Consider the following 16,454-nt stretch of genomic DNA (forward strand, 5'->3'; position numbering starts at 1 on the left):
ACCTAATAAATTATCACAAAGTGGGGTCTGGGAGGGTAAGTGTACGTAATCCATACCACTACCCTAGAGGTGAGATAGAGAAACTGTTTTCGATAGGCCTCGAACTCCAGACAAAAGCAGTCCAAAAATGAAATAGTAAATGAACACGAAACAAGAGGTATTAACACACCAGATGATAACACAAACACGACTAGCACCAAGTAATACGACAAACGATAGCACACTTTGAAACAAGACTAACACTATGACTACTAGAACGAATACCATTTCAAAGTGCTCCTACTTACAAGCAAGGACACACTTCTCCCTACTATCCTTCTACCCTGATTCACATCTTCCAAACAGTCCTATCTAGGCTCATGTCCTCAATAAGCTGAAGCTGCTTTATGTCATGTCTAATCACTATTGGGACCATGATTGATTATGTAATAAATTGTGTAGATGTGCTCTATTAAATATATATAATATTCTAGCTGATTTCTAGGGATTTAGATATCTAGTTACCTTAGTTAGTCTTTCTTTTACTTGTATATGTATCTTTGTAACCTTTGGATAATGCACAAGTCTAATACACTACTCGTTTTTCATCTCTCAAACCTTTATGGTATCCGAGCCTTTCTAAACTCCAACTAGTCTTCTCATCTCTTTCAAGTTTTCCTTTTGGTTCTATGACATCCATGGTGAATCCAAGTGATTCTAGTATCCCTGCTAATAACATCAGCCATCTGGTGCAATTTAACCCTAGTTCCCAATTTCCCCTAAAACTTACTGGTCCAATGAACTTTGTCATTTGGAAAGCGCAGGTCGAATCTCTCATGTTCGGTCATGATCTCTACTACTATCTCGATGGAACCTTGACAACATTATAAAAACGGTAACCCTCAACAACCAAGAGGTACCCAATCCCAAGTACAAACTCTGGTTTCGCCAAGACTAGTTGATACACAATGCCTTAATGGCATCTGTTGATCCTACAATCATCTCTGCAATCGCCAAAACTTTCACCTCAAAGCAAGTGTGGGACATACTGCATAACCTGTATGTTAACAAATCACATACAAGGGTTTTTTGTCTCCAAAACTCTCTGGCTACAATCACAAAAAACTCTCAAAGTATGACAGAGTACTTGCGCGAGATCAGGAATGTTGCCGATGAACTTGCAACGACGGGAACTCCTATTCCAGATGACGAACTTGCGATCAAAATACTCAGCGGTCTAAGACCTGAGTATGATTCAATTTCAGCGGTTATCCAAGCGTGAGATACACCTATCTCATATAAGGAACTATACAACAAGCTTCTCAACAGAGAGCTTCTCCTCAAATATAATGAGCCTAATCAGGCCTCAATTACAGCTGCAGTGGCACAAAAACCATCACCAAATAACTTTACACCTCGCAATAATTAGAGAGGACAACCATGACGTCCACAATATCCCAATCGACAAAATGCACAACCTTATCACAAAATTGGCGTCCAACGAATGCACTAGCCACATCATCAAATTGGCGTCCAATGGCCCCTCGACAAAATAGCCCAGTTTGTCAGTTATGTAGTTATGTGGTTGCACTGGGCATACTGCCAATGTGTGTTGTTCATGCTCCCATAATCACTTGGAAGCCAGAGCAAACTTTGCTTCCATGCATTGGGTTGTCGATTCAGGAGCATCGCATCATGTGACTGCTGATTCTCAAAATCTTCAACGTCTGGATGACTACACTGGTACTGAATATATTACCATGGGCAACGGTAACAAAATCCCTATAACTCACACTGATCATGTTCAAATAAATGCTTCAAATAAAAAGTTTCATCTTTCAAATACTTTGTGTGCACCAGAGATTAAACGTAATCTTATATTCGTGTCTCAATTTTGCTATGATAATCTGACATTCATAAAATTTTTTCCTTTTGATTTTCTTGTGAAGGATCTCAGTACGGGGTCACTGTTGGCACGAGGCCAGAATAAAGGACTTTATGAGTGGCCTGTTGGAGGATCCCAATGCATTCTGAGCTACCAATCCTATATGGCAGAATCTCAACAATCTTGGCATAGAAAATTAGGACACCCAAATAAAAGAGTGCTTAAAACATTCTCACAAAAGTTTTCAATTCCAATTTCAAATTCTGAAATGTTTGATCATTGTAATTCCTGCTCTTCTAATAAAAGTCATCGGCACCTTTTTTAGAGAATACTCTAGTGAGCAAAAAGCCTTTACAAATTATTTTCAGTGATGTATGGGGCCCATCACCTGTTTTGTCAATTGACAAAAAATTATATTATGTAATTTTTGTTGATCAATTTACAAAATACATTTGGCTGTACACTTAAAAATAAAAGTGAGGTCAAAACAATTTTCTCTAAATTTAAACCACTTATTGAAAATTATTTTCATACAAAAATACTCTCAGTTTACACTGATGGCGGTGGTGAATTTGAAGGTCTCAAGTCATTTTTTCACACCAATGGCATTGAACACTTTGTATCACCACCATACACTCTACAGAGAGTAGCTATGGCTGAATGTAGACATCGACACATCATTGAAACATTAAAAACCATTTTACACCAAGCCTCCAGTATTTTGGTCCTTTGCCTATCAACAAGCCACATTCTTGATTAACAGACTACCCATCTGCACACTTTATTATGATTCTCCATACCAACGATTATTTGGAGAAATTCCAAATTATCAATCCATTCGTACTTTTGTTTGCCTATGTTATCCATGGCTTAAACCATATGCCAAACAAAAACTAGAACCCAAGTCCACCCCTTGTGTTTACTTAGGCTATTCTAATACCCATCACAACGATTAGTGCTATGATCCTATTTCACAAAGGATATATATTTCACGAGATGTTAATTTTTTGTGAAAATAAATTTCTATTTTCATCTTTAAAAGACAAAAGAATTTCAAAGTTAGAGTGGGATATCTTGTACAAAGAGTCAAATAACCTTAGTGTCAAGTCTGTGCCTCCAATGGATTATGAGATTCTCCAGCCAATCAAGGTTGCTCCAAAATTGCTGCCGACTCCTCCTGCAGGTTCCTCTTTAGGTCCATCTTTAGCAGCAGCACCAACTCCTGCCGCCGGCTCAGATTGCTCCACACAGCCTATTGTTGTCCCACCCACCACACAACCACTAATCCAGTATCAACGCCGCAATTGGCACACCCCGACAACCCCTTTATCTATACCCACTCCATACCCCTCCCCATCCATTCCATCTCACAATCATCACCAATCCTCTACTACAGCTTCCGCACATACCCAACAACCATCCATTCACCGACCTGTTACTCGTTCACAAAATAATATTACCAAACCCAAGCAAGTATTTGATTATCTTGCAGTTGCAGTAATTGAACGACTTCCCATCACTTATAACCAAGCTTAAAGAGTGCACACTGGAGAGAAACGATGAAACTTGAGTTTGAGGCATTGATGAACAACAAGACATGGGAGCTTGTACTGCCGTCCTCTTCTCAAAATGTTGTTGATTGTAAATGGCTTTATCGTATCAAAACCAAATCAGATAGAAGTGTTGATAGGTATAAAGCTCGGCTAGTTGCAAAGGGCTTCACGCAACGACCGGGTGTGGATTATCACTCTACATTCAGTTCAGTGGTAAAACCTGTTACTGTTAGACTCATTTACTGTACTCATTTTGTTGCTTTCAGTTCAGCATAATTGGCATTTGCACCAATTGGATGTGAATAACGCATTTCTTCAAAGTCACCTTGAAGAAAATGTTTATATGCGTCAACCTCGTAGGTATGCTCATCCTGATTTTCCTAATTATGTGTGCAAATTAAAGAAAGCAATTTATGGACTTAAGCAGGCCCCTCGAGCTTGGTACTCTGAGTTAAAGCAATTCTTGCTTCAGATTGGCTTTCAAAAGTCTTAACTCTGACTCTTATCTATTTATTTGTCATCAAAATGAAACATTGGTCTACATTTTTATAAATGTTGATGACATAATTATCACTGGATCGAACTCTGAGGTTATTAGGAAAAGCATCCAGTTTCTTTCAGCTAGATTCTCTCTCAAAGACCTCGGACATCTCCACTACTTTTTGGGTATTGAAGTTCTCCGCACTAAAGAAGGGATCGTTCTCTCTCAGGCCAAGTATGTTTCAGATCTTCTTGCTGCCCATAAAATGTCTGAATGTAAGCCTGTTACAACTCCCATGAGTTCCACTGCCTCACTATCCTTAAAGGATGACACACCTCCGACGGATGTCACTTTGTATCGTTAAGTACTTGGTAAGCTTCGATATCTGTCATTCACCAAACCAGACTTAAGCTTTGTAGTTAACAAATTATCTCAATTCATGCATGCTCCTACACAAACTCACTGGTCTTTTGTTAAGAGACTCTTGCGATACCTCCAGTATACCAAAAATCATGGCTTGCAGATAACGGGCAAGACATATCTTGGGTTGTTTATGTATTCAGATGTCGATTGGGCTGGTGACATTAATGACAGGAGCTCCACTTCTGGATATATCCTGTACCTTGGTGCAAATCCTATTAGTTGGTCATCCAAGAAGCAACGCAGTGTTGCGCGCTCCTCCACTGAAGCAGAGTATCGTGCAGTAGCTTCTGCACTTGCTGAGGTCAATTGGGTTCAAAAACTTTTTGTAGAACTACATGTGCAGCTTCCTGATCCACCCATAATCTATTGTGATAATGTTGGTGCTACCTATCTTTGTCAAAATCCGGTACTACACAGTAGGATGAAACACATTGAAGTAGATTTTCACTTTGTTAGAGATCAAGTGCAGCGAAAACAGGTGCTCATTCAGCATTTACATGCTGCTGATCAGCTCACGGACACACTTACAAAGCCTTTGCCTTGTTTGCTGTTTCATCAACATCTGTCCAAGTTAAAGGTTATTGATGCCACCTTCAACTTGCGGAGGCGTATTGGGACATGATTGATTGTGTAATAAATTGTGCAGGGAGTTTGTGCTTTATTCAATGTATATAATATTCTAGCTGATTTCTAGGGATTTAAATATCTAGTTACCTTAGTTAGTCTTTCCTTTACTTGTATATATATCTTTGTAACCTTTGGATAATACACAAGTCTAATACGCTACTCCATCTCTCGAACCTTTAATCACCTCCCTCCAAAATTTCGTTGGTTTACCTCTACTTCGTCTGAATTCATCCCTAGCCAACATTTCACACCTCTGCACTGGGGCATCCGTGCCCCTCCTTATCACATGCCCGGACCGTCTCAGCCTTGTTTTCTACATCTCGACTTCCCCCGAAGGTATTCCCACTTAATCATGAATAACCTCATTTCTCGTCCTATCTTTCCTTGTAACCCACACATCCATCATAGCATTCTCATTTCTGCCACCTTCATCTTTTGGATGTGAGAGTTTTTTATTGGCCAACACTCCGCCCCTACAACATAGCTGGTCTAACTACCACTCTGTAAAACTTGCCTTTGAGTTAGGAGGCACCTTTTTATCACACAAGATTCCGGAAGCAAGTCTCCATTTCATCCACCCTGCCCCAATACGGTGAGTTAGATCCTCCTTAATCTCTCCATTACGTTGGATCATAGAATATCAGATTTTATAATACTAACTAATATTTCTTAAATAGTACTTACCTAGGTTTTCACGGTCGTGGTATTAACTTTGGACAGATAAATTACATGCGATATTGATTCCTCAATGTTTAAAGATACTAATTATTGAAATTTTATTGTTAGATGGGTAGAAATGATGTTATTGTTGATAGGACCTACTGGAAGAGAGAGGCCTTACTGTTGATGGGATAATAAATATTTATTAGATGTTGTGCATTTCCAACCAATCTTCTGAGTGAATTTATTTGTGAAAAACCTATGGGAACATGTAGTCATTTGTTGTTGATGGCTTAGGCAACACATGTTTGAACCTCTTAAGACATTTTGCAATTCTTTTTTGGAGAAAAAACGGGGAACAATATGAGTGTTTGGAATGTAATGTTGATCTACTCCTAATAGTTTAAGGGTAACATAGGTGAAGATACTTACACCATAAGTGCTAGGATAGATGCCATTTATATGGTTAGACTTTAGAAGAAGGAGATATTAACTTTTAGTGAGTTATGGTTTGTCTTGTCTGATTCTCAATACTGCAATAAGTTTATTTGTTTCTTTCTTTCTTTCATTTTGAAGCAATTGTGCCCAAGTCCTTATATGATATAGCTTTCTCTAAAACGTTGATGCTTTAAAGGGAAAATTTTATGAGCTTTATGAGCTAGATGCTGAAATTGGTCACAAGGAGCTTGATTGGAAAATGACACTAAGTGGCGTGGGAAAATGTCGACAGGTATGCTCAATTTAGCTCACTTATGATATCTGAAAAGGTAGTTTTGATCATTTTCAGGTTTAGTTTAGTCTTCGGAATCTGATCCATGGGCTTATTTTCTTGCTTTTCGTTCAGGTTGGTATATCTGAAAGTGGAATTGATGAAGCTGTCCAGAAGCTCCTAGCGCGAGGGTATGAGTTAGAAGTCTCATTTTTGAGATCTGTATCTTTTTTCAGGAAGCAGGCTAACAGCTTTTGCTGCTACTGATCTATGATTTCCTACTTACTGATGTCTTTGCTAGTTTATTTGTAATTAGAATTGCTAATCTGTTTCTCCGTCTTAGGAACCATTTGGCCATAAATATTATTCACGTTATTCCGGAATCCTTGTTTGGGCATAAAAATACAAATACAACTTGAAATTGTATTTGGGATTTTGGAGAACACCTCAAGAGGTGTTTTCACTTTATTTGGTTTCACTTTTTACTATCACTATATTTTTAAATACTACCCCAACTTTTTATTTTTTACAAAACCACCCCATTTTGTTTCGAGCTTCTTTCAATAGTGAAAATTGTGGTTTATTGGCGATGTTATGGGAGACGGAAACATGGCTCCATGTGGTTGCTTTCAATGTTAATAGTAATGTTTACTTTTTGTATTATAGTGGAGATGTAAAGGTTAAGTTGGGTTATTTTGCTAGTTTTTAGAAATTGAGGGTATAAGTCATATTTATAAAAAAGTACGTCCACATTATAAATTCTATTTTGCAAATACTATGGCCAAACACAGCTCCAACTCCAACTTCAAAAAATTCAAATAAAGTGAGTATGTTTTTGGTTTTCATGGCCAAACGCCTACTTAGTCATTTTTTAAACGGTCTTCACTCATAACTATGGCACCTTTTCACCATGGCTTATAACCTATATTATTAATAGTTTGCAACTGACCACCACCACCACCACCACCACCACCACCACCACTACCACCACCATGTGCAGTGTAATCCCACGAGTGAGTTACTTGGGTCCGGAGAGGGTAGGATGTACACAGACCTTACTCCTACCTTTTGGGTAGAGAGATTGTTTACGATAGACCCTCAGTTCCAATGAAGTAACCAAAGCAGGATTAAAGGGAAATAACAACAACAAAATAGCTTTGTAGACAAAGCAAATGATGCAATAGTAGTAGTAAGAAATGAAGAATAAGATACTATGACGAATACTGAATAATACTACTTAATAAGGTGAAGACGAGTAGAGGATACTAGCCCCTGTCTCTCCCATATAAAAGTAAGACAATACTCTTCTATCTACTACCTTGAAGATAGGTCATACCCTGTTTAATCACCTCCCCAGTTTCTTTTTCAGCCTAACTCTACCTCTCCGAAAACTTGTTATAACTAACTTTCTACACCTCCTTACTAGAGTATCCACACACCTTTTCATATGCCCAAATCATCTCAAATTTGCTTTCCTCATCTTGTGATCTTATCAGCAATAGAGGCTACTCCCTATATAACTTCATTCCTAATCCTGTCCCTCCTAGTATGCCGACAAATCCATTTGACCATTCTTATCTCTGGTACTTTCATCTTTTGAACATATGCATTCTTAACTGGCCAACACTTTGCCCCATATAATAAAGTAGGTCAACCCACCACTTTGTAGAACTTACCTTTAAGCCTTGGTGACACATTCTTATCACGTAGTACCTAGATGTGAGCCTATATTTTATCCACCCCGCTCCAATATGATGTTCGACATCATCATCTATCTCGTTGTTTCTTTGGATTATGGACCCAAGATACTTGAAACATCCCCTCTTTAGTATAACTTGTGTGTTAATCTTTACTTCCACTTCCGTCTCATGCGTAACATCACTAAACATGTATTTCAGTTACTTTGTTTTACTCTTGCTTAACCTGAAACCCTTAGATTCTAGGGTCCTCCAAATTTCCAGCCTATTGGTAACTTCACCGCGCGTCTCATCGATTAATACTATGTCATCTGCTACATACAGCACGGCACCTCCCCTTGAATATGCCGTGTTAATTCGTCTATTATTAAGGCAAATAGAAACACTCGAAGGGGTTGTTTGGTAGAGTGTACTGAAAAAAATAATGTATGCATTAGTTTTGTCTATTAATAGTACCTTGTTTGATACATTTGTTTAGCTTATGTGTAACTAATGCAAGCATTATTTATACACTATATTATGTATTGAGGTGTGCATTACTAATAACCCAAAATCCATGGTATTCGTAATGCAATGGATTCTAATGCATACATTAGCATGATTGAAGACACAATTTCCCATTAAAAACTTTTTCACATTTTTTCCACCATATTTATGGAGAGTATTTTTATAACAAATACTTTTTTTAAAAAAAAGTATGCAATGCATGTTAATTTTTTAATACACCAAACCAAACACCGCATAAGAAAAATCTCAGCATAATTAATGCAAACATAACTAATACTAGCATTACTAATACACCATATCACTATTCTATACACCCTACCAAACGACCCCTAAGTGATACAAGCCGAATTGGCTCCACTATTTTGAGATTTATGCTTCAAGGACCACACCTAAGGATCCAAGACTTGATCATTCTAGAGAAGCAAGTACGTGGTTGGAGGATAGCTTGGTGTACGAGAGGAACTATATCAGTTGATGCAATCTATGGGGCTATTGAGCAACATTGTGTTTGGATCCTAGCATGGAGCATAGGAGGTGCCTTGCTAAAGGGTGTTTGGGTCACTTTGTGCTCATAGTCTTGAGAGTTTGGCTTTTGGGTCACTTTTGGGCCCATTTAGTATTCTGTTTGACTTTTGGGTCACCTTTGATTTCAATTAGCATTTCAATCACTTTTGGGCCTAATTGTAATAAATGGCTAGGGCCTATACTAACTAGGACTCTCCTCATTCTAGGATTAGATAAATTTGAATGAGTTTATACTTGAGAGTGTTTATGAAAACTTGTTGGGAGCTTTATTGACTTGTTAGCAATGTTGGTTGTGAGTGGGTCCAATTTCTCTCTCGGTCTTCATAAGAGATTGGTGCTTGTGGCAATCAAAAGGAAGGTCCTCTGGTTTAATATACCCTCTAGTTGTCCTCTCTTTATCATTATGTGTCTGTCTATCTATCTATATATCTATTTGTCCTTTACTTTTCTTGTTTTGTTTCCATTGTTTTCTAGTTTTTGTGATTTCGTACTTTGTGTTTTCATTTTTGTATTTTCCTCGTGTATCATTTGGTATCAGGGTCGAGCTTGGATTTGTATCCACCAATTCAAACTTGGGTTTGTTATTAAAGAAAAACCGAACTATCACAAAAAAGTTACATTAACGCTTTTGGGTCTAGCCCAAATTTTAAGTTTTTGATTTTGGTGTTTTCTTGAGTTTCTAGTGTTAGATTCTTGTTTCCTAGCACCATTTCTTGTATTTGAACTTAATCGGAGCTAAATCAAAGGTTCTACCACTGTTGAAGGCTTGACTTTGAAGAAATCGAAAGTGGGTGATGAAATCTGAAACTTTTAATTGAGATTTTGAGCTTAATATTGATTGGTTTGTGTTCGCAAGCTTGAAAGGAGCTTGAATTTTGAATTTCATCGAATTTCGAGTTTGTTTGCTGAAGGGTCAATTTTTGAAAGTTCTTGATGATGTTCATGTCTTGAAGAAGGGAGATTGTTCAAAAAAAGTGTGTTTGATCCGCAAAAGGGCAAGAAAAAGCAAGAAAATATGTTAGCACAAAAGCATATTCAAAGGGCCCGAGTAATATTCCAAGAGAGAGAAGCAAAGGGGGTCCACAGAGACTGAGAACTCGGTTGAAAATTGCAGGCAAACTACTTGCGTTTGCGCCTGACTTGCGTGAGCAGGTTGGCCGTAAATCAGGCACAGGTCACACTAGGTCACACTAGGTCACATTGGTTTGGCTTGTGCTCTATGTGCTTGAGCAGGTCCCTCCTGCGCTCAACATTTGCCCAAGTGTGCCCAATCCGCCCTCAAACGTCCTAAAATCGATTTTGGCTCAGGTTGATCATTTAGTTTCATTTCTTGATTCCTCTTTTCAGTTTTCTTGATCTTAACACTACTTAACAACTACTAATGATCTACTTGGTTGTTTAGTTGGTTCTCGGGACCGTTTTCTTTTTGTTTTTTTCTTTGTGTGCTTTTATTGTTTCTTTCTTCGTCAACTTCGTTGAGTCAAGTCCTTTTAATTTTTAATGAGTCGTCCATATTTACTTTATCCTTTTTCTAAATTGTGCTAAGAACTATGGGTGGAGCAACCGTTGATACCTCCTAGGGGTGCAACAAGTTGTAAATAAAATGAGTGTAACCTTGTCAGAGATTGAAGGCACTATGACGTATATGGAAGGCAAGGTGGCAAACATGGAGAACCAATTCCATAACCAAACAACTATCACTACACCGGGGTTTAGTCATTAAAATTGTGCTCCAAGACCTCAAGAACGTGTTCCCTCACCCTAATCCAATATAAACCAAGCTCCACAAAACGTTGTTGGATCACTCCAAATCTAATTATGCAAAGACCCTTTCCATCCTAGGTCCACTAACTGCGGTACTAACATTTGGCTTAGTATCACTCATTCCTTTGTGCATGTTCATGAACAAACAATTTCAAAGGAAGATGCAAGGAGAGTGCCTTATGAAAATGAGCTTGAAGGCCTAGCTAAATTCTTACCAAAGGATTCCAAGCTTGAAAAGTGTGACGACAAGTCAATAAAAGAGTTGGATTCGTGGACGAATCCTTTACTAGAAAGGAAGGATGATACAAGCCGAATTGGCTCTACTCTTTTGAGATCTATGCTTTAAGGACCACACCTAAGGATCTAAGACTTGATCGTTCTAGAGAAGCAAGTACGTGATTGGAGGATAGCTTGGTGTACGAGAGGAGCTATATCTGTTGATGCAATCCATGAGGCCATTAAGCGACATTGTGTTTGGATGATAGTGTGGAGCATAAGAAGTGGCTTGCTAAAGGGTGTTTGGGTCACTTTGGGCTCATAGTCTTGAGAGTTTGGCTTTTGGGTCACTTTTGGGCCCATTTAGCATTGTGTTTTGACTTTTGGGTCACCTTTGGGCCCAATTGGCATTTAGGTTCACTTTTGGGCCTAATTGTAAGAAATGGCCATGGATTATAAATAGTTAAGACTCTCTTCATTCTAAGGTTAGATGATTTTGAATGAGTTTACACTTGAGAGTGTTTATGAAAGCTTGTTGGGAGCTTTATTAACCTGTTAGCCACGTTGGTTGTGAGAAGGTCCAATTCCCCTCTCGGTCTTTGTAAGTGGTTGGTGTTTGTGGTAATTGAAAGGAAGGTCCTCAGGTTTAATATACCCTTTGGTTGTCCTCTCTTTATCATTATGTGTCTATCCATCCATCTATTTATCTTTTACTTACCTTTTTTTGTTTCCATTGTTTTCTTAGTTTATGTGATTCTGTACTTTGTGTTTTCATTTTCGTATTTTCCTCGTGTATCACTAAGGGAATATCCTTGGTGCAACCCCATTATGGTCGAGAAAAGTTCTAAGAGACCTCACTGTTTTTACTCGGGTCTTGGCTCCATCATACATGTTCTTAATTGTTGTAATATAGCCACATGAACACTCACCTCCATGAAGCCCCATAGGAACTTTAATGTAAACCTTTTCTCAGTCAATGATGCTTCTAGGTCAATGAAAACCATGTGAAAGTCTCTCTTGCTATCCATATATTGATCTAACAATCTCTTCACAAGGTTAATGGCTTCTGTAGTTGGTTCACCTTGACATGAATTCGAATTGGTTTTCGAGATAAGACACACCCCTCCACATTCTCATCTCAACCACTGTTTCCCCAACTTTCATAGTGTGGGTTAGTAGCTTAATAACCCTATAATTGCAATTTTTAGTATCACCCTTGTTCTTGTACAATGGAATCATTGTACTCCATCTCCACTTCTCTGACGTTCTCGTTGGGCTAAAAATGACATTTAACAACCCAGTTAACCACTCCATACCTGCTTTGCCTGGGTTCTTCCAAAATTCCACCATAAATTCGTGTGGCCCAATCGCTTTCGCCTACTCATCCTCCGAATTGCCGCTTAACATTCACTGACTTTGTACACCCATAATACCCAAAATCCCTATGACTCTCGGAATGCTCCAACTCTTAGAACAATATCCCTGTAAACCATTTTCATGGTAGGAAATTGGCTAGTGAGGATAAGGTTTATCAACCAACATGTCTGGTTTGTGATTTTGTGATAAGAAATAGGTTTTTGTCCAAATCTTTTGTTACATCTGCTCTTCCATATTTCCTATCATAGAATAGAAAGGCGCAGTATGGGCTTTAGAGGAGAAAGGCAGAGATAAGAAGTTGTGTAGGCTTGCCAAGGCCAGGGAGCGGAGGGCTCGTGACCTTGACCAAGTGAAGTGCATCAAAGGAGAGGATGGTACAGTGTTGGTTGAGGATGCCCTCATTAGCTTTTGAACGACGAGGAGGACAAAGGTTTCGTGTTGGGGGACTTGGAAAAATCTGAGGAGTGCTGCGATTTTGGTTATTGTAGGCGTATCACGGTCGAGGAGGTCAAGGGAGCTATTCGCAGGATGCGGCGGGGTAGGGCGACGGGGCCAGACGAGATTCCAGTGGATTTTTGTAAGAGCACTAGCGGGGCAGGTTTGGAGTGGTTGACAAGGTTGTTTAACATTATTTTTAGGGTGACGAAGATGCCTGAAGTGTGGAGGTGGAGTACATTGATTCTAATGTATAAGAACAAGGGAGACATCCAGGGTCGCAACAACTATAGAGGTATTAAGTTGTTGAGTCATACTATGAAAGTTTGGGAAAGGGTGGTAGAGTTGAGGATGAGAAGGATCGTGCTGATCTCTGAGAATCAGTTCGGTTTCATGCCAGGTTGCTCAACCACTGTGGCCATTCACCTTGTGAGGAGATTAGTGGAGTAGTGGAGCAGTTTCGGGAGAGGAAGGACTTGCACATGGTGTTTATTGATATTGAGAAGACATACAACAGAGTTTCCAGGAGATTCTGTAGAGGTGCTTGGAGGCTAGAGGAGTGCCCGTGGCGTACACTAGGTCGATCCAGGATATGTATGATGGTGCGAAAACTCATGTGAGGACAGTAGGTGGAGATTTGGAGCACTTTCCAGTTTTGATAGGGTTGCATCAGGGATCGACTCTTAGCCCATTTTTATTTGCCTCGGTGATGGATGTTTTGACGCAATATATTCAAGGGAAGGTGCCTTGGTGTATGTTATTTGCAGATTATGTGGTACTGATTGACGAGACTCGGGGTGGAGTTAATGATAAGTTGGAGATTTGGAGACAGACGCTTGAGTCTACAGGATTTAGGTTAAGTAGAACCAAGACGGAGTACTTAGAGTGTAACTTCAGTGATGTGTCGCAGGAGGCTGGAGTGGTTGTGGAGCTGGACTCTCAGGCCATTCAGAAGAGGGAGAGTTTCAAGTATCTGGGGTCTATGATTCAGGGCAATGGTGAGATTGACGAGGATGTCAAGCATCATATTAGGGTAGGGTGGTTGAAATGGAGGCTCACTTCGGGAGTTCTATGTGATAAGAAGGTGTCCCCCAACCTTAAAGGTAAATTCTATAGAGTGGTAGTCCGGTCGGCTATGTTGTATGGAGCGGAGTGTTGGCCAGTTAAGAACTCCCATACCTAAAAGTTGAAGATGGTAGAGATGCGAATGTTGCGATGGATGTATGGACATACCAGGAAAGATAGGGTGAGGAATGAGATTATTCGGGAGAAGGTGGGAGTTGCCTCTGTGGAGGACAAGATGAGAGAAGTGAGGTTACGTTGGTTTGGACACGTGATGATAAGGGGCTCTGATGCTCTAGTGCGGAGGTGCGAGACACTGCTATGGATGGTTTTAGGCGGGGTAGAGGTAGACCAAAGAAATATTGGAGGGAGGTGATTAGGCATGATATGGAGCAGTTACAGCGTACGGAGGACATGACCCTCGATAGGAAGGTGTGGAGGACGCGGATTAGGGTAGAGGGTTAGGGGGTGGCAGTGCGTCGGTAGTAGTAAGGAAGTGATCTTTTGTGTCTAGAGTTTCTTGTTCGTGGTATTGTGGCTGTAGTATTATCGTGTGTCTATTTTGCATACCGTACTAGTTTATATGCACTTATCTTTGTTGTTTGTTATACTGTTAGTTTATTTTGCGTACCGTACTAGTTTATATGCACTTACCTTTTGTGTTTGGTATATTGTTATCGGTCCTATGTCGGGGGTCTATTGGAAACAACCTCTCTATTTCTCCTGAGGTAGTGGTATTGTTTGCTTACATTCTACCCTCCCCAGACCCCACTATGTGGGAATACACTGGGTATTTTGTTGTTGCTTGGTGAGCCACCATTGCATAATAATGGCCATCAATGGTCTCTTGTTTAGGATGTTTGTAGTAGTCACAAATAGAAAGCCCAAGAAATCCAAACTTGTGAATCTCGTCATCAGTAGGCAGTCTAAAAGTAAGTATCTTGAGCATGAAAAAAAAGACTTGAAAAGGGAGTTTGGAGTGCCAAATTTTTCTGGAGGAATTTGAAGAGTCTTAAGTTCTCTTATCAACTCCCAAGCAGATTTAGAAGTGAAGACACCACTCTCATCTGAATCCAAACTAGATAGTCATTGTTGTTCATTTCAATCTTGATCTTTGTGCCTATTGGTCTAATTCATGAGGCAAAAACTTTTTCCATATCCAGAATCTTTCATTTGCCGGCTTCTATGAAGGAAGCCATTTCAATTTTCTTGGATTTGTCTCCATCAACAATACAAGCTGGGTTACCCTAAAGATTCTCACTCAAGGTAGTTGACGATGCTTTAGATATGGAGGAGTTTTGCGATCTACCATGGTGAGATTGGCGATGGAGAGGACCATTTAGACGCTATACATGGTGATCAACGATGGTGGTGTATCGCCCATTTGGGCAATTGTCATTTAGGGTCATTATTGGGCCCATTTTATATTTAGGATCACTTTGGACCCATTTTGTAATAAATAGCCATGACAATTGTGACAAGTATAAGAGAATATTATTGAATTGTTGTTACTACATTATTACACTGAGACCCCATTTATAGACAATACATTCCAATCCTTTTCCAAGTAGGACACTACATTGCATTCATATCTGATTTGCGTAACCTCATGCATCTTTTCAGAGTACTTATAATTAATTTACGTAGTACTGTGAATCTTCAGACTACTTTCTAATATCTGAGTTGTATAGCATTATGTGTCTTTTCGGTGACTCAAATCTGATTTGCATAGGGTCACGCTATCATTCAGACCCTACCCATATAATATCTCTTTTTTAGTAGGGTCGTGTCGTCATTCCAGCCCTGCCCATATAATTTATCTTTTTTTAGTAGGGTTGTGCCGTCATTCCAACCTTGCCATATAATTTCTATTTTTTAGTAGGGTCGTTCAATCATTCCAACCTTACCCATATAATTTCTCTTTCTTAATGGGCATGCCATCATTCCGACGCTGTCCACATAATTTTTTCTCAGATTGTGACAACTTTCAGCCATCAAATCTAGTAATTCGGCACAGGTGCATGTTCTGACCAATTTTTTGGTGACTTTCTTGAGCAAGATCTGTTCATCTCTTGATTTTGGGATGACCCATATCATATACTGGTTTTCGGCAATTTTCTAGCGACAAATAGACTTTCCGGCGAGGTTTACTACTTCCCGATCACTTTTTCAGTTTGTTCCCTTTATAACTGAGGTCTCCCAGACGTCCAGAGCAGTCCTTACTAGTTTTCCTGCAGACATCTTTCACTAATTCCCTGGATCCTCGTATTAATTACATCCATAGCAAGCTTGGTACATATGTCTTGTATGCATTAGCTTGAGGGAGAGTGTTAGAATATGAGTAGGAATAGGAATAACATATAGAATCCTACACGGAAAAGGATTGTAATGTAGTGTCCTACTTGGAAAAGAATTGGAATGTATTGTCTATAAATAGGGTCTAGTGTAATAATTGTAGTAACAACAATTTAGTAATATTCTTCTCGTAAATTACATATGAGAAGTAGTCTGGAAAGATGCACGAGGCTACACAAATCAGATATGAGAAAGTAGT

At 39.3% G+C, this 16,454-nt stretch overlaps 1 protein-coding gene across 3 annotated transcripts in view; it reads left to right on the plus strand.

Moving 5' to 3' along the window:
- LOC107877977 (DNA mismatch repair protein MSH7) overlaps nucleotides 1–16,454 on the plus strand; it is an 89,072-nt gene that overhangs the window by 26,935 nt on the left and 45,683 nt on the right. For all 3 annotated transcript variants that reach the window (XM_016724810.2, XM_047393825.1, XM_016724809.2), the window contains exons 3-4: nucleotides 6,243–6,338; nucleotides 6,453–6,508. In XM_016724810.2, the coding sequence (XP_016580296.1) occupies nucleotides 6,243–6,338; nucleotides 6,453–6,508 (152 nt within the window). The remainder of the gene's footprint in view (nucleotides 1–6,242; nucleotides 6,339–6,452; nucleotides 6,509–16,454) is intronic.

The sequence above is a fragment of the Capsicum annuum genome, chromosome 7 (assembly GCF_002878395.1).
Source record: "Capsicum annuum cultivar UCD-10X-F1 chromosome 7, UCD10Xv1.1, whole genome shotgun sequence".
Taxonomy (NCBI): Eukaryota; Viridiplantae; Streptophyta; class Magnoliopsida; order Solanales; family Solanaceae; genus Capsicum; species Capsicum annuum.